This window comes from Schistosoma mansoni, chromosome 6, assembly GCF_000237925.1.
Source record: "Schistosoma mansoni strain Puerto Rico chromosome 6, complete genome".
Lineage (NCBI taxonomy): Eukaryota > Metazoa > Platyhelminthes > Trematoda > Strigeidida > Schistosomatidae > Schistosoma > Schistosoma mansoni.
The window spans coordinates 2,629,877-2,655,291 of record NC_031500.1 but is presented as its reverse complement, the minus strand read 5'-3'; the positions used below and the strand labels follow the sequence as shown (position 1 = coordinate 2,655,291).

The window sequence follows — 25,415 nt, the reverse complement described above, 5'->3', positions numbered from 1 at the left end:
TGTAGTAGGCCGTCAGTTATTGGTAAGTTAACTTATCAATAATGCCATCTACTGTGAAATGATAACTTGATTAGTTCAAGGATCCAATTCAATACAGACTAATGGCAAATCAGTCATGTAAGAATCTCAGCTAGATAGTTAGACATAAACCCCTTGGATGCCGGCTCAGTAGTCTAGTGGTTAAGCGCTCACGCGCCAAACTGATAGGTCCTGTGTTCGAATCTCGCAAGGTAGGATCGTGAATTCTCACTGTTGAGGAGTACCACAATAGGACAAAACGGCCGTCCAATGCTTCCAGGTTTTCCATGGTGGTCTAGCTTCAATGGATTCATGATCTCAACCACTAAAATTACTATAATATCCACAAAACCTACTTCTGATAAACTAAGTATATTGTGAATACGATTGCATAAATAAAGAGTTATAAAACATTTCCACATTAGAACTCACGTGTAGCTGAAACACAATTTCAACCATCATGTTTAATAAAAGTCAATCTAACAATGATCAAAAGGTTACATGAAAGACAACTACAAAGTATCATTCATTGAACAGTAGTCAATGGAAAAGTATGTGATTTAGAGTGTGTTTTGCATAATAGAAAGACCTATGGATTAGGAATTGATGAGTTCCTTATATGTCTCGGAAGATCATATGGTGGACCATTTACTGATAGACGTTTATCAACCTACACAATGATGAATGTAGGTGTATCCCATTGACGAGTTCTAAAAGGTACGAGATGAAAATATTTGATTACACTATTAGACACAGTTCAGTTTCATCAGACCTCATATTGAAATGATTCATTCAACATAAAATATTCCAATGGATACTGATCAATTACAGTTTTTGAAGTCAGTAACAGTGAAATACAAATCAAATTACAATTCCAGTTATTGGATTGTTAGGTATTGTCTAATTATTAGACATATAGAAGAACAACTTTAAGGTGTTTGTAATCATTAGTAAGTTTCAGTTATTGTTTAAACTAAATTTTCATGTTGGATGCTGGCTCAGTGGTTTAGGGGTAAGCGCTCGCGCGTGAAGTTGATATGTCCTGGATTCGAATCTTGCAAGGCGGGATCGTTGATGCGCACTGCTGAGGAGTCTGACGAAACGGCCGTCCAGTGCTTCAAGGTAAACATCGGTTCTTGGCCGACGATTCTTACCATACAACAAATCACCAGAGTAAAGCCGTGATAGTTAGCCCGACCAACTCACAGCCCCATGTGTAAGGCTGCCAAAGAAAACTTCGATTCTTGGTCGATGGTTCTTACCATAAAATAAATCACAAGAGTAAAACCGTGACGGTTGACTTCTACTTCATCTTATTATGAATTTTTATCACCGTTTAAACATCCATCTCAATCTCATGTAACCGTTCGTAACAACAACAACTACTCAATACGGAGATTCGATGTGAGACGACATATCAATCTCTGTTCATGTATAAGGATAAGAACTAATGCAAATAAAACTTGATCTTAAGTATTATATACATATAGTATCGATAGGACATAAAATTTCAGTGAAGCTTAGGAAGACTGTTATATGAATGATAGGTATATCCCATTGACGAGTTCTGAAGAGTACGAAACCATAATATCTGATTACATTGTTGGACAGCTTCATCAGAACTCATGTTGAAATGACAATACTGAGATGATTTATTCATCAAGATATACATCGGAAACAAATTTCATTCAAGCTTACTAGTATCCTCATCGAATAAACCAGAACCTGAACATTAGAAAAGAGAATTGTTCACAATTACAATAACCATCAGTATTCTCCTTCTTCTTCAATAGATTTACATGTTAATGAAACATCATAGTAACAATATTCAAGATTGACATCATTACCTTTTACATCTTGTACAATTGTCAACAATACAATAGTACTAATTACAGTTAATAGACGATATTGAGGATGAGAATGATAGCGATAATGCATAACTGTTGTCTTCTTCATCGTCTACTCTTCCTCTTCTTCTTCTCAGAAGTCTTCCAGTATTTGAGAATGTTCGTTGATTAGTTTTTATAATGAAACTGTTTTTTCGAACAAGAAAAAAAACGAGGGGGATATTCGATTGTTTACTTTGTTATATAATCCTTATGTAAATAATATGAGAAAAAAAGAGAGAATTGTATTAAGATAGTACAATGAATGTAAAACTAATCAAATTTACATTAGGACCTATTAGTTATGTATTCGATACTTTATATACTACTTAAATTAGTAAAAAAAAATGGTATGTATAATATTTCTATCAATGTTTTATGATAAGCAATCATGAATAGTGGCTAGCAGTAGAGTCCAATTTGACGCGTGTTTCGTCCTATTTGGGACTCGTCAGCTGGATTCAAGAGCTGAGTAGATAATATGATGGCGTTTGAAGCGAAAGGTATCGGGTTCGAGCCCCAGATTGAACATCAACTCTGAGATGCAGGTAAATCCAGATGACGAGCCGCAAACACGGTGAAACGCCGTCAAACTGGATTTCATTGCTAGCCACTATCCATCTTTGCTTATAATACTTGTGAATTAAGGTTATATCGAGGCAACACGCACAGTATGCACATATGCCAATAGGAGACTGACCAGTTGCAGTCCTAAACATCAATGGAAAGTTACAAATTAAACAATACTAAGTGAATTTAATGTTTTATGATGTTTTTACTAGTAATAAACGCTAAAGAATTCTGAGAAGATAAGGTTTCGAATCTCGTGAGGCGGGATCGTAGATGCACACTGCTGAGGTGTCCCACAATGGGATGAAACGGCCGTTCAGTGCCTCCAGGTTTTCCATAGTCGTCTAGCTTCAATTGACTAGTGATTTCAACCATAAAATTACTAAAATCTTCACAAAATTCCCTTTTGATAATAATCATATTCTCACTAATGACTGGCTTCAAGATGTATTTCCTGGAGTTCTAGTGCAAGCTGTGACCAGTGGAGTTCAACCAGGACTGTTGTGAGATATCAACTCACTGAAGACAATAGTGGATGGCTGCTCAATTCCGTGGATTGGTTGAAGTTAGACAATAAAACCGTTGGAGGCCTGCAAGCTCATTGGTTTATAGGTTAAGAGTTCGCGCGCGAGACTGATGGGTTCTAAGTTGGAATCTCGTGAGGCGGGATCGTGGATGCGCACTTCTGAGGAGTCCCCTGATTGAACTAAACGGCCGTCCAATGCTTCCAGGTTTTCCATAGTCGTCTAGCTTCAATTGACTGATTATTTGAACTATAAATTAATTATGTCAAATATAATGTTACATTTCCATAAGAGCGTTCATTTTTTGAACAACGAGAATTGTAGGTTATATGGTATTTAGATCACAACATACTTCACGTACATAAAGGGTACGCTGAAACAGAAATCAATAGATTAGTTCATAATAGATGAATTCCATGAAGAGTGGAGTTTGCATACGGTACAGTACATATGTAAAACTGAATGTTGACCTTAGAAAAGTAGATTTACTTATATCAGTGATAGTTATGCGTCCAGGCTTTTCAGTAATCTGATTTGGTTTGACCGTTTCAACAGTACCACATACAAATAATTTAGTTGATAACAGAAATCGGTAGATCAGTAAAATGGCTGATATTATGATGTAATGATTTAAACGAGCTATATTGGCTGAAAAACATATTCCTTTAGGTTATAACTTGCCAGGCAGGTCAGTTGGAGAACGGTCAGACTAAAAGCTGACACTTAAAGTCCGACGGCGAAGTCGTACTGCTGACTGTAGAGGGGTGTGACAGCATTAAGGTGTTTTTTCCTCGCACAACCAGCATCTTGTATGATTCTAACTCCTTATAACAGGAGGAAAACACCAGAAAGGGTTGACCCTAAAACTTTCGCACCTGACCTTATCCTACGGATTTCCGTCTCCAGTGGAAAAGCCCTTGAACTTGAAAGCCAACACATCGAAAGATTCCCCTAGAAAGGTCATGTGTGACCAGCCTCAAGTATCTGTCTCTTAGGCTCTGCGGTCATGCTTCCTGTTCTCTAAAATCACCAATAACCCAGCTTCTTTTTCAGGTGTCCCAAGAATAAATATCTTTCCAGTTTATGGCAGTTGGGAAGTGACAATCATACTCCTACCTCGAACAGCACCCAAAATTATCTTCATCAGGATCCAACCCCTCCCTTACTTCCTAATAATTCTTTCATCCCCACGACCAACCTTGCTGGTATATCTTTATCACCACGCGCCACCAATGCCAATGATTTGAGTTCACGAAATGTTATCCTTGGTCTCATGAAACTATCCTCTTAATTACACGTTGGAGCTTTTAATGTTCAAACCTTGTGTCATATAGTATAACAGGCCTCTATATCTACCATTCTGGAGTTTCACACTGTCGATGTGCTCATACAGGATCCAAGTGCAGTCACTCATTTTACCTCATCTTGTCAATACAACGAATCGGCACGATTTACCCTTCGAGTATCTAGAGAAACCACTTCTATTTCTCGTGGCATTGGTGGTGTAGGTAAAGCATCGAGTTTAGAACTAGAAAAGGCTCTGTTTGACTAGATTCTAATAAACAGTCACTTGTGCGCTGCCCGACTAAGCAGGACGGTAATAACTTGAAAAGATAGAGACACATGCCGTTTTCTTTTAGTTTCATCTACCTACGCTCCTACTGATTCCACCCCGGATGAAGTTAAACAATAATTTTGATAGAAAGTTAACCAACCTCCTCTCAGAAGCTAAACGCTCCGATGTAGTAACTGTGGCAGATGATTTCTATGCTCAAGTAAGTAAACTAAACCAAATCGAAAGAACTTTGGGTGGGTCTTGCGGTGTTGTGCCTCAGCAGACAAATAATGGTGACCGCATTTTGCTACTTGGCTCAGAAAACCAACTTTAAATATAAGGAGAAACATTGTCTGTTGTGGTGACCTCCATAATTGACCAATCAATGGACTCAAATTGAACACGTTGCGATTAGTCATAGTTGGTAGGGCTCACTAGGGTGCACATTTTGTGAATCAGATCATGCTCTAGTTAGAGCACATATTTGTCCGCGCCTTACTGTACATAAAAAAATCACAGCAACAAAACCTCTTAATGATGAAAAAGTTTAGAATATATTTCAAGGGCAACTACAGAAGTCGCTAGTGGACGGTGAAAATGATACCCATCCTGAGGCGGCTTAGTTTGATATTCAAAAAACTGTGGAAACAGCAGTGATATCTACTAGTTATTTTCATTAAAACGTTAAGAAAGTGCAGTGGAGTTCAAAAGCATCTACTTAAATGATAGATTCTGGGAAACTCATTCTGCACGGCTCTGGATGCGGAGAGGAGCAGCTTAAATGTAGGCTGATCAAAAGCCTACTCAATGATCATGAGAATTTGTGGGTAGAGAAAGAAGAGGAGATGGAAAATGCAGCAACGATAGGTAAGAGTAGACGATTTTTCAGACTTATCAAGGGAACGGCGAATAAAAATATGGCTTTTAGTAAAACTGTTTTGGAAAGAGACGTGAATATTACTCACTCTCAATCCAGAAGATTGAAAAGATGAGAACACTTTTGGTGACATTTCAACTGGCCTTCAGTCACACTTCAGCCACCCACTATCTCCAAGCAAATTGAATGCCGAATTGATGTAAGCCTTCCAACTTTTATCAAGGTTGAAAAGGCTATGATCAATCTAGAGTGAAGCAGAGCAGCAGGGTCTGATGGACTAACCCCTGAGACGTTTAAGGATGGTGGTTCGGCTTGAGCAGTTGGATTAACTGAAATCTTAGCTAAAACCTGGGAACTGGATGTAATTCCATCTGACTAGTTTCGGTCGCCAATCTTCCCAGTCTATTAGAAAAGCTAAATATCCTCTTGTGAAAATCGCAGACGCATCAGTTCAATTAATATAGTGTCCGAAATTTTCTTCCCAATAATAATTTGACATCTCACTAGAGCTCGTAAAGTGCGTAACCAAGAAAACCAGGCTGGTTTCTGACGTGGAACTGAATGTATGGACCACATATTCATCAATTGGAGGGATCTAAAGTAAAGGCATATGTTCAACGTCCGACAATAGTTATATTTCTTGATCTGAAGGCGGTGTTCAATTCTGTTGATCGTGAGGTTCTGTGGCAGTGTCTGTCAATGAAAGGATCACTAAAGACGTACATTAACATTACATAGTCTCTTTACTCCAACACTGCTGGTCGAGTCAGAGCATATAGAGAACTGTCATCGGAATAGGTTTACTTCGAGTGGTGTTCGTCAAAGTTGTCCACTTTCTCGATTTTTATTAACTTTGCCATAGAGATGCTTTTGAAAATAAGCTTTTCATCGTTTGACTTTTTAGGAGTTGATCTACCAGGAGATTCACCTGTTGACTCAGAATATGTAAATGATATGCCCCTATTTGGTGGAGACTCTAAAGGAATGCAGTTTTTTGACCACTTTCATTATTAATGCAAGCATGTTTGGGACGCGGTTCCCTCCTTCCAAATGTAAAATTTTGCTTCAGTAGTGGCATGTTTCAGAGCCTGAATTAATGATAGGGAGTGAATTAGTCAAGTGTGTCAACCGCTCCACTCATCTTGGGAGTCTCATCGATTCTGACGGGCAGATATCTGACGAAATCTCGGCAAGGATTCAGAAGGCTTGACTGGCTATTTCCAAATCGCCTCACTTGTAACGTAGGGAAGATATCCATCTGTCCAACATTATGAGTGTGAAACATACGCATTAAGAATACAGTATGTTCATAGGTGTTTTCGAAGTATTGCTCGTGTATTTTGGGATCATGGAGTGTGCACTGCCTGGATTGGAAACAGAATGCTAGATGAAGTTGGGAATTCAAATTATGAGGTAGCAAATCTTCATCATCCAAGTTGGTTGGTACGTATGTTACATCTGTTCAACCCCCAGCGATTGCTCATTCCTCTGACGAAGTCCACATCAGATTTCTGGGCGAAACCTTGAAATTCATCCTGATTTCAAGTGTCAAGATTATTTCTGATGCGGCGGAATAAAAAAAAGAAGACATTATTTAGATCAATATTTCTTGTATCGAATTCATTATGGGTTTCTTCCAGAGTGACAGGTGCAAACTTCATTCAGCATGGCGTTTTGAGGTCAATACTTTATATATCAATTCAGTCGAAACTTTGTTCTATACAAGTGCAGACTGTCGTTCAGTGTGACAATTATATTCCCTGTATCAGTTAAAGTGAAGTATATTTAGTGAGTATGTTTTTACAATAACTTTGTGTACTTCCCTCTTATGTGATATTATTATGTAGATATAATGTTTGGTATATAAGTTATTGATCAGAAGGGGTTTTGTGGAGATTTCAGTATTTTCATAGTTGAAATCATGAATCGATTGAAGCTAGACCATCATGGAAAACCTGGAAGCACTGTACGGCCGTTTCGTCCTATTGAGGTACTCCTCAGTGGCAGTGCGCATCCACGATCCCACCTCGCGAGACTCGAACCCAGGACATATCAGTTTCGCGCGCGAGCTCCTAACCACTAGACTACTGAACCGGAATCCAACTAGAAAAGTTAGTTTAATGATTTCAAACACCTTAAAGTTGTTCTCTACATGTCTAATACTTAGTCAATACCTAACAATCCAATAACTACAATTGTAATTTGATTTGTATTTCACTGTTACTGACTTCAAAAACTGTAATTGATCAGTATCCATTGGAATATTTTATGTTGAATGAATCATTTCAATATGAGGTCTGATGAAACTGAATTATGTCTAACAGTGTAATCAGATATTCGCATTTCATACCTTTCAGAACTCGACAACTGCACACACCTATAGTTCATTTTACAGTCTTCCTAAATTCCATGGTGGTCTAGCTTCGATTGACTCATGATTTCAACTATGAAAATATAAATGATTGTATTTTGGACTTGTTTAGGGTCTTTCTTTTTGGGGCCCATAATTATTCCTCCTTTGTGCTCTTACTTTGCATAGATAGAAGTATAGTGGTTCCCATTTTGCAGTATAAAAAGAAGAATCCAGGAATTGTGGCGGTTATCGACCATCATGTAAAAGCATTACGACTACTGACTCAACAGAATCGATACCTACATAACAGCAACGGCTTCTCAGATATTACAATTGGCTATGTCGACTCAATAATGACAACGCAGAACTAACACAACTGACCACCTTCTTACAACAATTTCGGTTAATGCCTTCTATATGTATATTCGGTGACTAATTTCTGTCAAACTGTCCATTCAATATTGACGAATACTTGGAGAAACATAGTAAGTCTGAAAATCTATATTGAATTCATGAAACCGAAGGTCGTGGGTTCAAATCCCACTTATAGGATCATGGATACTCACTTCTATGGAATCCCATACTAAAACGAAATGGTCATTCACTACTTCCAGGTTTTCAATGATGGTCTAACTTAGATCGACTTATGAATTTAACTTGTATAAATATTAGTTAAATTTACGTAAACAAAAAGATAACTCAATATTTACTCTCATTCTTTGAAATAAAAAATCTTACGTTATGTTTACTTTTTTTCCTTTTAACTGAATGTATCCATACCCGTATACATTCGAGCATGTGTATATTCATATATCCATCCATCCATCCATCCATACATACATACATACATACATACATACATCTAACATGCATCCCTATAAAAACATGAATTCGAATCCCGCCACGCCACACACACACAGGTAAATTTGATTTACTGTACTAGAACTAATTAAACCATTGAACATTGAAAGTTATTTCGAAGATTCTAGAATATGCACAGTTTCCATTTTTTCTTTTTTTTTAAATTTTCTTTTTTTTCTAAGATTCATTTATTCGAATTTTATTGACATTAGAATTAAATATCAAAATAAATACAAAAAAAAAACAATTAAATTAGTAAACATAAAATCAAATATAAGCAAAGATGGATAGTGGATAGCAGTGGAATCCACGACGTGCGTTTCGTCCTGTTTGTGACTCGTCGCCTGGATGTACCTGCATCTCAGAGTTGATGTTCACTATGGGACTCGAACCCAGTACCGTTCGTCTCGAAAGCCATCGCTATATATATATATATATATATATATATATATTTCAAGCCAAATGTGGCTGTGAACGTGAGAGACAGTAATCAATAAAATGAATCTAATTTAAGGACAGTAATTCGAATAATAATCTATAGATCAAAATGAAGCTTATAATAAGGGGAATATGGATACATACAATCTAATCACTGAATGGTTATACAATAAGAATATATATATACAATAATAGTCCGTTAATAGTTCCCGAAAGTTACCCGTACTTATGTCTTCACTAGGATATAACAATAACTTTGGTGGCTCGAAAAAGGTCTGATTAAAACAATATGCAACCTAATTTTGTTATAATTAGTTTATGATGTTTATTTTTCATCATCATCTGACTTATTAAACAATAGGCTTAGTGGTCATATCATCAGGAGCTGGGAGTGGGGTGATCATGGGGATTTGTTAAAATTTCGTTGTTGACTGATTTTGGTTAATCCAATGCTAATTTCAAGAGTTATAATGAGAAGTAGTGACTAGTGGAGTTCAATAATGTCAGATGCGAGACAGTTATTCACCACAGGCAATCGAAGATAGTGATTCAATATTGCGAAATCACCAAAGTTGGTATGTATACCACTATATGGAGAAACAGTGGTCTAAGAGCGTTCCCAATGAGATCAAAAGTCTTGAATATGATTCTTCATGAGGTCATGTACGAGCAGTGTTGAGCCCTATACTACGACAAAACAGGTTTCCAGTTGATCCAATTGATCGATCGCTAATTGATGATTAACGTCATACTCGTTTAGCCCAATAGTGTTGATCGAACTCTGTCAGTAGAGTTCCAATATAACCATTGGTCTAAATGATTCAATTTCAACTGCACTATGATTTAGTGTGAGTTGATTGGAAGTTTCTAACTGGAAACGATTTTTGACCTAGGCTTCGTACTAGGTGGTATTGATAAACAGATCATACTTGCATTCTTGAGGAAACTATTACTCCCTAGTTGACTTGAATGGGTCATCTGGCTCTACAGTCTACGAAGTCATCACTAAGGTATTCGGGTCACAAATACCATCTATAAAGTCAGCAGAAATTCGAGCTGACATCTAAGGAATTGAAAATCTACGCGATAACTATCATACTAAAGCATCCTATATTCAATCTCTCATGAGATTTTGGTAGTTCACTTATGAAGAACTTGAAACTAGGAGGAAACACCTGTCTTATGTCTTATAATTCTCCATGCTTCTTCATATAATACGTTATTATGATAAAATATCTATTTTCATAGTTAAAAATCATGAGTCAATTGAATCTAGATCATCATGGAAAACCTGGACGCACTGGATGGCCGTTTCGTCCTACTGAGAGACTCCTTAGCGGTGCGCATACACTATCCCGCCTCACGAAATTCGAACCCAGGACCTACCAGTCTCGCGCCAGAACACTTAACCTCTAGACCACTTAGCCGGCATCCAAAGGTGTAAATATCCAACTTCAACCAATCCACGAAGTTTGGGAAACCGTTCACCGTTAAGTGCTCTGGCGCGAGACTGGTAGGTCCTGGGTTCGAACCTCGCGAGGCGGGATCGTGGATGCGCATTGCCACTGAGGAGTCCCATAATAGGAAGAGACGGCCGTCCAGTGCTTCTAGGTTTTCCATGGTAGTTTAGCTTCAATTAACTCATGATTTCAACTATGAAAATACTGAAATCTCCACAAAAACACCTTCTGATCTAAAATCTCTTCACAGATACTACTTCTTCCTAAAACCAGAAAAGCGTCGATTCCATAGATAGTAGATATGAACTATTAAGTAGGCCCATACTATAGCAAATCAAAGGTAAATTATCTAAGCTAAAATCAATCAATCAATTAAAATACAAACACAAAACAATAAACTACCAAATAAGTTTAAGAGTAGTACAATCACATAGAAAGATCATTAAAATAACTTCAAAGGGGGTAATATATAAAAAAAAATTCTCAACAATAAATCACTTTTTCTTTACAATAACAAATGCAATCAATTTGAAGAATAAGAGTTTATCATTGTACTACTGGATCTGTATTATATGGATCAATGGTATCATTCATTATAATAGATGAATGATTATAATAATGATATGAATTGATTAGTTCCAAATTAACAGTTTGTCCAGTTTTAGCCTATTTAGTGGAAGAAATAAAAGAATCAAATGGATGATAGAAATTCGAGATAGATATTGATAAAGAAAAAAGGTATGTAATGACTGTTAGTCTAAGATGTGTTGGTTGGTGCGAACTACTTGATCGGGGTGTAGTGAATAAAAACACGAGTGGGAACAATCGAATGTACTTAAGCATGAAATTACAGAATATCTTGATAAAATATGAGAACCACACAGTAAATAGTTAATTTCCAAACTATCAATCAATTGCAATTGATGGATCACTGGGTGGTGATCAATATCATGTGTGTCAAGTCCTCCTTAGTGATGATCGAATGCTATTGAGAGATGAAAGGTACATCTTTATAATGACATGATGTGAAAATTAATTTTTGATAGCCTATTTCAGTTAGTTCATGCCATTATTATTCTTGATATTTTTCATATTTGAAATCATGAGTCAATTGAAGCTAGACCACCATGGAAAACCTGGAAGCACTGGAGGCCGTTTCGTCCTGACTTCAAGATACATGTCCTGAAGTTCTAGTGAGAAGCAGTGATCAGTGGAGTTCAACCACGTCTGTTGTTGAGATAACAAATCACTGAAGACAACTGGTGAATGGTTGCTCAAACACCGTTGGATGCCGGCCGGTTTAGCGGTCTATCGGTTAAGTGCTCTGGCGCGAGAATGGTAGGTCCTGGGTTCGAATCTCGTGAGACGAGGTCGTGGATGCGCACTGCTGAGGAGTCCCATAATAGGAATAAACGGCCGTTCAGTGCTCCCACGTTTTCCCTGGTGGTCTAGCTTCAATGGACTCATGATTTCAACTATGAAAAATACTGAAATCTCCACAAAACCCCTTCGGATCCTTGATATTATTATATGGAGGTATTATACTAGTCAGTCAATGTATGGAAACGATTTAGTGAACTTTTAAGTAACTTATTATTCTTCTTTAACAACTTGAACTGTGAAATGGTGGAGAAAATCTTAAGCCCATATAGACGCTTAAGTATTGTTGTATTCTGTAAGTTGGATAGCTCAATTGTAAATTCTGGACAACTTCACTGGTTCCAAAATCAGATAGAATTCAACTTATTAATTGTTCGACAAGTATAAGCAGGTTTGTGGATATTGTAGAGTTTCTGTCATTTAAACTCCGGATTCGGGGTCGTGGATGCATGGTACTGAATAGTCCCACAGTAGGACCAAACGGTAGTCCAGTGCTTCCAAGTTTCTAATGATGGTCTAACTAAGTTCAATTCGTGATTTAGACTAAATATTCCATTACTGCTTAACCAATCCCATATACCGAACAAGTCCATTGATCATACGGTCATAAATTTAGTCGAACAAACTAATCATCAGGATCACAGAAATTTATGATGACCAAAACCCAATCATAAAGAAGGTTATCAGAGTGAACTTGTGGAGTAATTCTAAAACGCTCACTTCTACATAATGTTGTCTACAACAATAACTGAAGCTTAGCAACTATACTAAACACTTCATAAAACACGACATCACTGGAAAAAACACTAACTGTGTAGATGGTGTTTTACTATTAATTGTGCCTACTCTCCTAACAGAATAAATTTCATTAAATCTCTTCTGTATCATAACAACTGGAAAGAACTGAAAAGGATTGTACAGGATAGGGTTGGATGAAGAATGCTGGTGTGCGGCCTATGCTTCTCTATGAGGAGTAACAGGCGTAAGTAAGTTAGTAAGTATCATAATGAAAGATACCTTTTTGCCTTACCTTTTTGTAATCAATCATCATTTCTTTGAATGCAAGAAAATCAGTGAATGTATACAACATTTCAAATATTTCACCATCTAAACAGTTACTGTTGGAACTGTGTAAAAGAGAAGTTACACACAAATAAGAAATCAATTAAAAATTAGTATTGTGGTGTGTGCTACTGATGTCGACAGATATAAATAGTATGTGTCATCAATCGAAAGTGAAACACTTGGCAACAAAAGGTTAAAATGATCGAAGAAAAGAGAACGAGGACAGTGAATGATTGCTATGGAAATGAAGGAACAGTAAAGTCTGAGATGATTGACTGATATTTGCAAGGGAACAGTCAAGCTTGAAACAGTTGATTGACATTTTTCAAATGGAGTATTTACTGTACAGTTCTCAAATTTTAATAAGATGTGCTGTAATTTGTGTGTTCAAATGCATTTAATTGTCTCCACTTGTGGGGTAGAGGCCGCCCTCCCTCTCCAAATGCTCTCACATGGCCACGCGTATACAGCCTCTGTCAGTAAATTCCTACTCACTGCCTTCTCGCACCACGGGTGTTGTTTACGAAATTGAGAGGACGAAAAGCGAATGTCCGACGCTTTAACCGGGTTGGTGGACACCAAAAGTTCACCTAGGGGAGTTGGAAAACCCTAATTTCAAACCAATGGTGCACATGGGCTCCAGTATCCTAAGAGAACAAATGGCGCATGAATCAATCGTTGGTCACCGGCTACCATGAGACTGAATCTAACCACGATGCTCCACTGCCTTGTGGATCAGACCTGTATGTCAAAGGCTCCGGATGTGACCTTCTGAGAAAATCACCTGGTTCAGTTTTGGAACTTGGGCAATATCACAGCCCTCAGACAAATCAAATGAGATTTGTGTGGCGCATATAAACCTGGTGCCTCCTTGTACCAATATTTACGTGTTTAAATAAATAAATAAATGCTTTAATGCAAACTTTATTTGTTATATCAAGATGTTCACCTCTACTAATGTTTTTTCAAGGGATTTGAACTCTGAATTCTTAAGCTCTAAGCTTGTTCAAGTCATTGTTTGTGTATCTATTAAGAAAAATGGAGTGTGAAGATAATGCAAAATGTTTAACAGATTATAGTTATCATAATGTGATTGAAAAATTAAGCGCTCTACCTGAGATCTGAATATCCTGGATTCGATCTCGAGTCAGTGAGCACTATAGAACAACGGACTATAGAGTTCGAACTACTCAGCTTTCAACTTATAGGTTAGAGGCTCAAACCCTGTTTCGTCTATATCAGTTTGGCAAATAGAATAGTATAGCTAGTGCCTAGACAACAAAAAAAGTAATATAGCTCAAACCTAAGTATATGGATCAGTACTTGATGTATGAGTTACATTTACCCACCATAAATTTATAATAAATATACAAACAGAGGCTAGTAGTGAAACGAGATGCTGTCGTTGATATTAACGAAAGTATACAAGACAAGCATATATTCCATTGGGGAAACTTCGAATTTCTAGAAGCAGCAGCAAGCATTAGCAATTTGGAAGACTCTTCCGGTCTCCCACATTGTCCGGACGTTCCATGTACCTATAAAAATTGTTTCTCTGTTTGTTGGAAGGTGCATCGGCCTCATGACATCCGAAGGAACTCGGCTTTCACCATGAGACGTCATAGTTATTCCTTCAACTCCCACGGCAGAGTTTAAATGGTTTGAATAACTTTTTTCTGGTTAGCGTTGTTTTAGCTAGCTGGTTTTCTACGGGATGGGGTCGCTAACCCCATGCCCAACCATCCTCCTTTATCCGGGCCTGGGACCGGCAGTAGCCCCCAGAGGAGCTACATGTGGAGCGCATCAACATAGATCCAATATATAAACTTATAGGAAAGAAGTCAATCAACGAAAGCTTAATTGAAGAAGACAATAAACATGAATATAAGGACCTACAAAGATCTTCAATTACAAACAAAAATCCATATGTATATACACTTACACTAAGTTATCTATAAATGAACGCATTGAGAAATGAGGTATTCTTTGACATAATTGCTCTTCCAGCATTCGTTCAACTGTATTAATCTATAAAAATTACATTTGATCATTAATTTAGATTGAATTGATGAAGATGAAGTAAGCAAAAAAGAAAATAACAAATTTTACTTACATATTTCTCATGAATTTCTGTATAACAAAATTCATTCTCTTCATTTTCATCAAATTCATCGTAATTTTCATTCATAAATTGATCTTGGATACTTTGAAAGTGATTACCTATGTTGTTTTTTAAGGATTAGAATAGGAAAGTAGAAAAATGTAAACAAGTATGTTATTTAAAAGGTAAATAAGTAGAATAAGTCATTTTATAAGACGTTTTGTACAATAAACTATGAACTTCATTACTCTGTCCCATAAATATGAGAACTGAGATTCATTTTGAAAAATGTTTCCCCATTATTGGATAGATAGGAGTCTCATCCCCGTTTTCATTGTTAGACACATTACTTTGAGTACTCAAAGGTTGGGCTCTCCGGCTGTTTTATGGTCTAATGTTTCATGGTTTTCACGTGATCACTTCCTAAACCGGGACAGAAGGAAATCCTACAGAGGATAATTCAAGTGAAGGACGATCTGACGCGAAAATAAAATTGTAGATCAAGAACTGTATACAATCACTGTCCGCTTATTTATTACACAGATCATGTGGTTTTGAATAGACAACAATTTTTCTCGATAACTAGAGTTAGACTGACTAAAGTTTGTGGCTTTGATTATTTGTCGAGATCCGGTATAGCTAAGAAAATGATGGTTTTTTAAGATTATGAAGCGACATGAAATGACTTAAAGTGGACAAAGCTGGAATACACACAGTAAAAATTTACAAATGTTAGATTATTTACTTTAGAAACAGATAATCGAGTACACGCCACATAACCTGATCTAGTTTTAGCAGATTATACTCAACTATCACATATTTATTATGAAAGGAAAAGCTCTCTAATATTGATAATAACATAGAATAGGTAAAATTAGATACTGATTTAATACAAACTTGTTAAGTGCTTTATAATTTCTATACCGGTTTGTGAAGATGGTTCAAATTTTATAGTTTAACGTTACTAGCCGATCTTGGTTAGACAATCATTAGAAACCCAGAAGCACTGGACAGCCGTTTCGACCTAGTATGAGACTCCTTGATAGTTTGCATCCATGACTCGGACACAGGGGCTGAACCCAGGGCCTTCGACTTTACGCCAGTTTCCTACAGTGTACAAGTCTAACTTCAATCAGTTTACGATGATTAGTGATGACATTTTTTTACAGGAATACAACAACTCTCTCATCTTGTGGTCGCAACTTCCACTAGAAGTCTTGGAACTACTTCTCAAAGTTGGTCACTAGTGAGAACATAATAATTGTTAGTATAAGGATCTAGTGAGTATTGTTAAATTTTCATAGTTAGCCTTACAACTGATCTTGGTTAAACAAACATTAAGAACCAGAACGCACAGGATAGTTGTAGTCTGGAGGTTAAGAGCTCACTACGAGACACGAAAGTCATGGTTTAAATCCCCAGTGGTGAGGTCATGGGTGTGTACTGCTAAAGATTCGCATACTAAGACAAAAGAGTCTTGTATACTTAAATATAAATACTCTTACTCATTATTATCTCCTCTAAATGTCCAACAACATTATCGAAATCCGACGACGGCTCTTGTGATCTATCCTAATTATGATAACTATAAAGTAAAAAACAAACCCAACAAATGGTCCTTCAGGCACATTATCATTTCCATTGTCTATTTGTGATTCTGAAGAATAAACAAACAAACAGCATTAAACTTTTCAATAATAATATCATCACATATTCATTAGTAATGACTTCGTTTATAGATGAGTTCCTAAGCATCTGGTGAAATGTTATGGCTTATGAGGTTCACGTTAAAAGTGAAATATTCATCAACAATACGCTTAGATGTGATAGTTGTTGTGAGCAAGTGAGAGAATCTTCTTCACATCAGGATCATTAAGACATTCACAAAAATGAACAAAAACTCGTGTCTTATTTTAACGGATACTCGTGGGGTTGGAATTAGGATTTAGTATGAATATTGTAATACACTGTAATGAATGTTGATGCTAAATGAATTTATTCTTTTCAGAAACAACATCTTAACCACTGCCTGAACATGTATAGGGTTTTCTCACTGCAGTCAGATTTGCTTTTCTATCTTAAGCTTGTGAGTATTTTGGTAAGTCCCCAATTATATGAGCATTTTCTAAGAAACTCTATAGTTATATATATATATAACCTCGTGACGAAGACATTAAATTTGAGCGAAAAAAAAGTTGAAAAATGGCAATATTTATGAATTCTTGCCTATTTGTACGGCGAACTTTCATGAATATGTCCTCCTAATTTCCTGCGAGTTCGCCTTTAATGTCATAGTAATATATATGTTTTGATGCTTTTTAGTATTATTTGAAGAGACTAATATAAGACCGTATACTGGTCTGAAACTTCCGATCTTACAAAAACTAATGTGTGAATAATGACAGAAGCAAATAAAACCCCACCAATTGTATGTAAATACTAATGTTAAAAACGTGAAGAACTCTTACTAACCGCCCAGCTCCATAGACGCTGAAAAGTAAGTATGAGTTGATAAATTAAAACAAGTCTATAAAGTAATCAAACGGACAAGTTATACGCTTTAAAACTACTTGTTTTCATAACGCGACTTCACATAATAAGGGTTTTTAGACAAACATGCTAAGATATTTGAGAACAATAGTCAAAACCTTGAGGGTTTATAGTAACATTCAAGGAGTAGTCTGATTGCAGCGATCTAACATTCAGCTAAGAGAAACCTTCACCAGCTTCCCTGTGTGGCCTGACTCTGGAAGTGTGCTTGGTGTTTCTGCAGTCCTAATCAGGCTCAAATGGTCACTGATAACAGCTTTTGTTTCTTACTGATAAATAACCGAATATACTATTTATGAACTACTGAAAAAATTCCGAATTAGTCTAGCTTTGTCTTAATGAAACTGGGATTGGATGTACAGCATATTTTACGTTCGTTAAAATCCTTCTTTTGCCGAATAAATAGATACAAATATGTGGAGTGGGATCGAAAAATATATTGTCCATCTGCCAAAAACTTAGCAAACTTCTGAATATATAATTACTGCTCTAAGAAAGGTTGGTTTTGACCATATTATTCATAAACATATTGAATCATCTTCAGGTTTTATTTAGTGAGGTTTATTAAAACACAAACTTTCATCGCTTTTATTTTGTGGGCAGGTGTCTTCTCTGTAAATTGTGGGTAGTATAGCACTAACTTAGGTTGCTAGTACCTAGTGATCTCAACGGTAACCTATCAAAAGATGCCTATTTCCTTGGGCTGGACCTTATTTTAGTAAATTTTTTGAAATAGTCAGACAGGTTATAGTGTATTTTAATCGAGCCTGGTTTTTCAGACGGGCAACAAAAACACTGTGGTGTCTTCTGTTCATTATTATTTGACTGGCAAGGTCAAAATGTGACATAGTATGTATCCTCAGCAGATACTGTCAAGGGAGATACAGTATGAACACCACCATTCTTGTTTGTGTACGTAAAAGTCTTATTCTTCCGCGCCGATTCCCACATTTCTATAAGTCTTTGGTGTTCAACTTTCTACCTGACATTCTTGCGCGATTGGAGCTGGTTTTAGGAGAAGGCACTCAAGTGAAATAATCATTTCATCATTGTCATTACAGTTAAGCAGACTGTAAGTAACATTGTTGGCAAGTGAAATACAATGTACCAGTAGTTAGAGTTTACGATTTGGTCACGTAAATAAATGTCTTGTTTAGTTACTTAGATATTCAGGTTTGACCGAAGGCAGAAGTTATTTAGATTGTCTTTTATTCTTAACATCTGAAAATGAACTCCACCAACCACTGTACGAAGTAACTTCCAACAGATTCAGTCCCAAACTTTTCCCCAGACTGTCGAACACAGTCCGAGCATAGCCAAAGTCATGATGAGTAAGCTATTTGGCTTGATAAACTTTGTCTACTTCTAAAAAGTAAATCACCACTGTTGGTATACAAAATAAACGGTCAATACGGTCTATGAAAAAGGGGAAAAGAAACGTAAATAACATGCCAAATAGTAACTAGATGATCGTGAAGCGAAACAAAAAAACCTGATATCGTTCATGGCAAACAAAAACAGTATGATTAGTGAATAAACAAGTCATAACCACACAAGATCAAAGGGAATTAATGTGGTGGTGGATGTCTCATGTTGTCGTTCATGGGTTCCTTTGTCGGTCACAATGTTCAACCACAACAGATGTTATGCAAAAGAACATCATTACAGTAGATCTGTTTTAACGACTTTTGAATATTTCAGTAAACTGATGAAAGAACTGCGTTTTGATTATCTGTTGACTGAATGCTGAGTCACTTCTGTGCTGGGATGCTGGTGAATCGCTTCCGTGTGGTCGTTTGAAGTTCACTAATCCATATATATTATTGTTTAACGTTTGGGTTTTCATTCTCCGAAGGTCACTGTCTTGCGGATTTTCAGATCTTCGAGTATGATCATAAAAAGTTCTCCCTCAAATCATGTTGAACAAGTAGCTACCTTTAACATCAATGAATAGAAACTTTAACCCTTTCATACTTATTGTCTTATTCAGTAAAGTGCAGTCTTATTCATCCATGCGAAAAAATGGGTTTTGAATGGTTGTTATATAATTAGGCTGGTAACAGGACTTAGCTGTATCAGTGTACCAACTACATAGAAATCGGGTACAAAGTCAAGGTGTAGAAAAATTGCGGCATTTTGTGAAATTTTTTCAGTGCCAAATTATTACAACAGAAAAGATCAAATGATGACAGTAGTCAACATCTGATAAATCTAACAGTGAAAAATAACTCAGGTCAGTGACCTTTTATTTGTTGCACTTACAATCTGATTAGGAAGGTAATTGACTTTGAGATACAACGGAGGAGGTTAATCACTTTGTGTACTCCATACATAGGTATGGTTTGACCGTGATTATTATGTATTCATTTGACTAATAATTCATAATATCACAAAAACAATGAAAATGAACTTGAATTACTATACTATTACAATGCAATACACATATGCAAACATCCTCATAAGATTGCCTTAAAATTAAAGTTCAGTATCTGTGTTCTTCTGCATCACGTCATCATTTGGATTTATCGCATGGCTAGTAATCACCATGAGTGAGTTTTTTATAATAGCCTTATTTTGCACTCCCTCGAAGGTTTTAGACAATTCCTGAAAAACGAGTATATGGTATTTGTACGAACTGGAGAGTCCTTTTTACTGGATTACCCGCTGATTACGAATTCCAAATACAGTACGTCCATTTGTGTTCATCTAGTTCTACTTGCAGCAAATTTCACTATTTCAAAATTCTCAGGTGCTACAATAATTCGAATAATTTTAATCATCATAGTGTATCATCTTTAGAGTGTCATACTTAACTCTAATTTTCAGTTCTGCGTAGCCTGACTCTAGGTGGATGAATTGTCAATACTGTTTAAGTTGGAGCTGTACTAAAGTGAATAACTGGCAGAACATTGCAATCACTCTCCTTTTTATGGATAGTAATCACGGAGCTGTTGAGATGCCATACGCTTTTAAGCATTATGAACACGCACATAAAACCACATATTTTGTGTTTGTTTTCCATTTCACTCCTGATTTTTCCACGTTAGGATCCCAATAAATTGTTGAAAAAACTCTTTTTACCACTTATAAACACTTTTCAAACAGTTCGTAATGACTCTCTCATAATAATGAACTTTAAAGACAACCCTGTTCTTTCTCTCAGTTTGCAGGACAAAAAAGACAGGATGCTCTGGGGAGAATAAAACAAGAAGCTTGAACTTCCTAGAATAGAGCCTTTGACAGTCACACGACTCACCATCAAAATAACCCGAGGCTACTTCATGTAACACTCAAGAATGCTACCGGCGTAGAGGATGTCCTGCTAGCTAGTCACTTACTGAAATCCGATGGGAACGTAAGAATACTGCCTGATATACCGTATTCTGAACGCGATCTCATCCGGAGCATCTTCAAAGAATATCGAGAGAAGTTTTCCCCCCGAAGAAATATCGTTGTGCAAGGTGTATCGTAAAACACGGACTTTGGTCAAGCAAACTCTGATGTTAGGGAATGGAAATTCATCAAGCAATCCTTGAAGCTCAAAAACAAACTCACTCAACATGTGACTAGACTAGTCAGGAAGGACGGAGATTCTAGAACCCAGCTGATGAAGATGACTTTCCCATCCTCTCATATGGCGGTTGCAACTCTGGAAGCACCTCGTGCAAACAGACGTCGGTTGCCAACTGAAATCTATATGCATTCAGATAGGCCACATGACGCCAGGATCAAGCGCGAAGACGAGTTGAAGCTGACAATTCCACTTGTAGACTGTCATGATCATAAGAAAAGCGTGCAAAGAACAGGGACTACTAACTTGGAAAACATTGTATACGTAGGCTACTTGTCCATTCACGTAAGGCTCATACAGGCAAACAGGAAGAAGCCCAGGCGTTTCAAATTGAAAGCGTAAACTGCTTGTATATGAACGCCGCGAGTCCACCAAATAAAATGGATGAGCTACGTGAACTTAGCAATGCTAATAATGCTCATCTGAAAGGAGTTTCTGAAACTTGGATATCTTCTCAATTTGCGGACCACGAGCTAGCAATACTTGAGATGTCTTTGTTTCGCAACGACAGAAAAACAGGAATTGGGAGTGGAGTAGCCTGTAGGTACACCAATTTCACAACCAAGAGTTTATCTGTCTTGATGAATTCGTATGGTGCTCAGTAGGATTGTCCGCCACCTCGAGGTGTCTAGTTGGGGTCATCTACATGAGGCCCACTCCTGACATCGAGTATGACAATCGCATGCTGGAAGGATTATCCAGCTCCACGCGTCTCGGATTCACTTATTTCCTAATTCTAGGGGACTTCAATCTCCCTAGAGTCCATTTTGCGGAACATATCTAGGTTGGAGGTGAAAACTCCACTGAAACTCTGTTCTTCAACCTCATTGAGGATCTGGGATCATTCGAAAATATGAAGTCGGCAACTCGTTGGAGAAAAAGTCAGATACCGTCGCGCTTAGACTGGGTATGCACAAACGAAGAATTCCTAGTCGACAACCTCTAAATTTTGTCCCCCCTGGAGAAAAAATGATCACTCCGTTATGGCCTTCAGTTTTGTCAGAAAAACTGAGCTAAGATATTCCACCAACAACAGGCGCTGGAATTTCAAACGGTTGGATGAGTCAGCTTTACAGGACTATCTGCAACAGGTGGATTGGGATGTTCGCCCTCAACTTCATGTGGATGCTCATTGGGATTTCTTACTCCACACGCTTTTATGTGCTACAGAGCAGACAGTTCCTCAAACGGTCCCCAAAATCTACAAGCAATCTACAATCATCAAGAACCTCACTCTTCGTTTGCTAAGCCGCAAAAGACACTGTTGAGCAGAATACAAACGAACTGATAACAACGGCGCGTACACGCAATACAAATTTATAAGGAACATATGCACAAAGGTAATAATAGAAGACAGGTTTCACTACTAGATAAAGCTTATCGATAAATTTGTCTCCAGTCCGAAAAGCCAAAACTGGAGTTTCCCAACTTCCAGGTCCCAATGGCCCGATCAATAACGACGATTATGCCGCTAACCTTTTGACTGAACAATACTCCCGGACGTTTCAACTGACTCACATCAACTCTACTGATGAGAGCTTCATCTGTAAGTGCACAGGACCTTGCTAAATGAACCTGAGAGCTGACTTGGTGTTCCGAAAACTGCAGCACCTAAGAAAGGACACTTCTCCTGGCCCGTATATAGTTCATTCTGTTATACAGCAGCTTCAATCCTGGCAACACCGCTTAGCGTGATGTTCTCACACTAACTAAGCCAAGGTAAACTGCCGGAAATTTGGAGACTGGCTCACATCACACTAATTTTCAAAGGAGGTTGATGCAGCGAACCTTCAAGTTACCGACCGGTGGCTCTTACCTCAAAAGTTATGGAGTCCCTGATATGCAATGGTATACATGACTACTTATTACCCTTAAAATTCTTCTCAACTCAACAGCATGGTTTCAGGAAGGGTCACCTTTGTATAACCAACCTGCCGATTGCCGTGGATAGATGGACAAGCGTCCTTGATCGCAAGGGGAAGAATAACATCATTTACCTTGACTTCTCAAAAGCTTTTGATAGGGTCAACTATATATGTCTTATCAATGAGCTAAAACGATTGGGTATCAAACCACCTCTAATTGACCTACTTACTTCATATCTGTAATCCATCATATGGATTCCAGATGATGTTGACGATCTCAGGCATACCACAGTGTCAAAGAAAGTTCTATGAAGTTCTCTCTCCCCCGCTGGTAGGTGTATAGTGATAGGTTCCGCCTGTAGCTCTTCTGGGTTACCGCCGGTCTCAATCTCCAGTAAAAAGGAGGGGTTTGGAATGAGGTCAGCAACCTCATCCCGTAGAACACAACCTTGCTAAAAGAATGTTACCAGAATAAAAATACTGAACGGGGTTATAGTTTCCTTAAAATTAAGGGTAATCTAAGAAACAAACAACATATAGCAGTCATTTATGTATAACGAAAAAGCTTAAAAGCAAACAAACATAAAAGTGCAATAATTCAAGTATTTAATGATTCAGGAACAAGGCTATAGACAATAAATTCTAGTAAGATAGTTCCAAAACTCCAACTTTCCAAATACTCTTCCCGTAATAACAATTTGAATGTGGATTACTTTATAAGCTGCCCATAGGTAGACAATCAGTAGTGATCACGGAACTGTAAACATCTGTTTTATCGCAATATAAGATTTCTCTCTAATATGCACCTTTAGTGGCCTAAATCTGATTCCATCCAGCAAATGATCGTTATCGAATGATTGTTGTCGAAATACACAAATCGTCGATCATCATATATTTCATCGACTTAAATCGCACTAGTGAATAACGGAATTAAATAAGGCAAATACAAGAATGGATTTCGAATACGTATATTTTGTACATTCATTGATGTGGACAGGGGATGAAAGGGTGAATCAAATAGAAGAGAGCCAAGCGAACTGACAAGCGTTGGAGAAGGAGTGTGAGTCAGCTCCATTCAATCAAGCGTTAATCAATATTTATAGCCAGATAAAAATACTTTACAGGCATTTTATAAATAGGATAAGAAATGCACACGTATACGCTCATATAAAAACAGTCAGGAATAAAAAATGAATAATTAACAAGGTCAAAATACGACTCAAGAAGAATGGATAAATTGGCCTATTCAGAAGCTAAAATAAGGTATATGGGCTTAGCATAGTAATCGACACTACACACCAAGGACAAACAGATATCAAAACGATTCAACTTTGGATCATTAAATTTATGTCCAGTGGTACAAATCTCCAACTTCATTCCATTCACGGTATTCAACAGTGATGGATGTTGGAAATTAGGACCATCAGTGAGCTGAAGTTCACGCGCTCAACCTGATACCTGAAATCCCCGAGTTTTATTCGCCGGTGAGGACGTGAGTGTCAATTATGGAGAACTGTAAATTGGAATGAAACAATTACACATTGTTCCTGACTTCCTAATGATCAGCTTAGCAGAATTATTCAGTGATGAAAAATAATAAAATAATAACACCCACAAAACCCCTTCCGATAATAATCATATACCCACTAGTGACTGGCTTTAAGAGATATTTCCCGAGTTCTAGTGAGAAGCAGTGACCAGTGGAGTCCAACCAGATCTGTTGTGAGATATCAATTCACTGAATACAATGGTAAACGGTTGCTAAATTTAGTGGATTGGTTGAAGTTAGACATTACCACCGTGCTGACCGGCTCAGTGCTCTGGAGGTTAAGCGCTTGTGCACCAAAATGATAGGTCCTGGGTAGGAATCTCGCGGGACGGAAACGTGGATGCGCACTACTGAGGAGTCCCGCAATGGAACGAAACGGCCGTCGAGTGCGTCCAAGTTTTCCATGGTGGTCTAGCTTCAATTGATTCATGATTTCAACCATAAAATTATTAAAATCTCCACAAACTCACTTCTGATAACAATAACAATCATTGATATCAGTACACTGCTTATTCAAATACATTTGATATTGTTCACATGAAGTTATTATGAATTACGTAGTAACATAGTAATTCTTATACTATTACTGCATATTTCCCTTATTTCTAATTGATTATTAACTAATCATTAAGTATGATTAACATGAATGAATGAGTTCATTGATGTATCAATTATTTTTGTTTCTAAGGTTAAATCGATCTATATTATCAGTGCTTATATTCTCATTCTGAATGTTATCGATTTTATGGTTTCAGTATCAAACTAAAATCTGAAAAAGCAAACATTTGATCT

At 37.2% G+C, this 25,415-nt stretch overlaps 1 protein-coding gene and 1 non-coding gene across 2 annotated transcripts; one reads left to right on the top strand and one right to left on the bottom strand.

Annotated features, from left to right (window-relative positions):
- Positions 1-607: 607 nt before the first annotated feature.
- On the bottom strand, positions 608-18,680 carry Smp_123190 (ARL2BP-like protein; the record flags this gene model as incomplete). The annotated part of the gene is made up of 6 exons (XM_018797947.1): positions 608-688; positions 12,953-13,049; positions 14,930-15,015; positions 15,101-15,207; positions 16,594-16,660; positions 18,621-18,680. The coding sequence occupies 6 exons, from the start codon at positions 18,678-18,680 to the stop codon at positions 608-610; spliced, it is 498 nt and encodes a 165-aa protein (XP_018652937.1).
- Smp_rajko.90nt.slRNA.1.1 lies at positions 1,227-1,315 on the top strand. The gene has a single exon (XR_001974581.1). It is a non-coding gene (non-coding RNA).
- Positions 18,681-25,415: the final 6,735 nt, after the last annotated feature.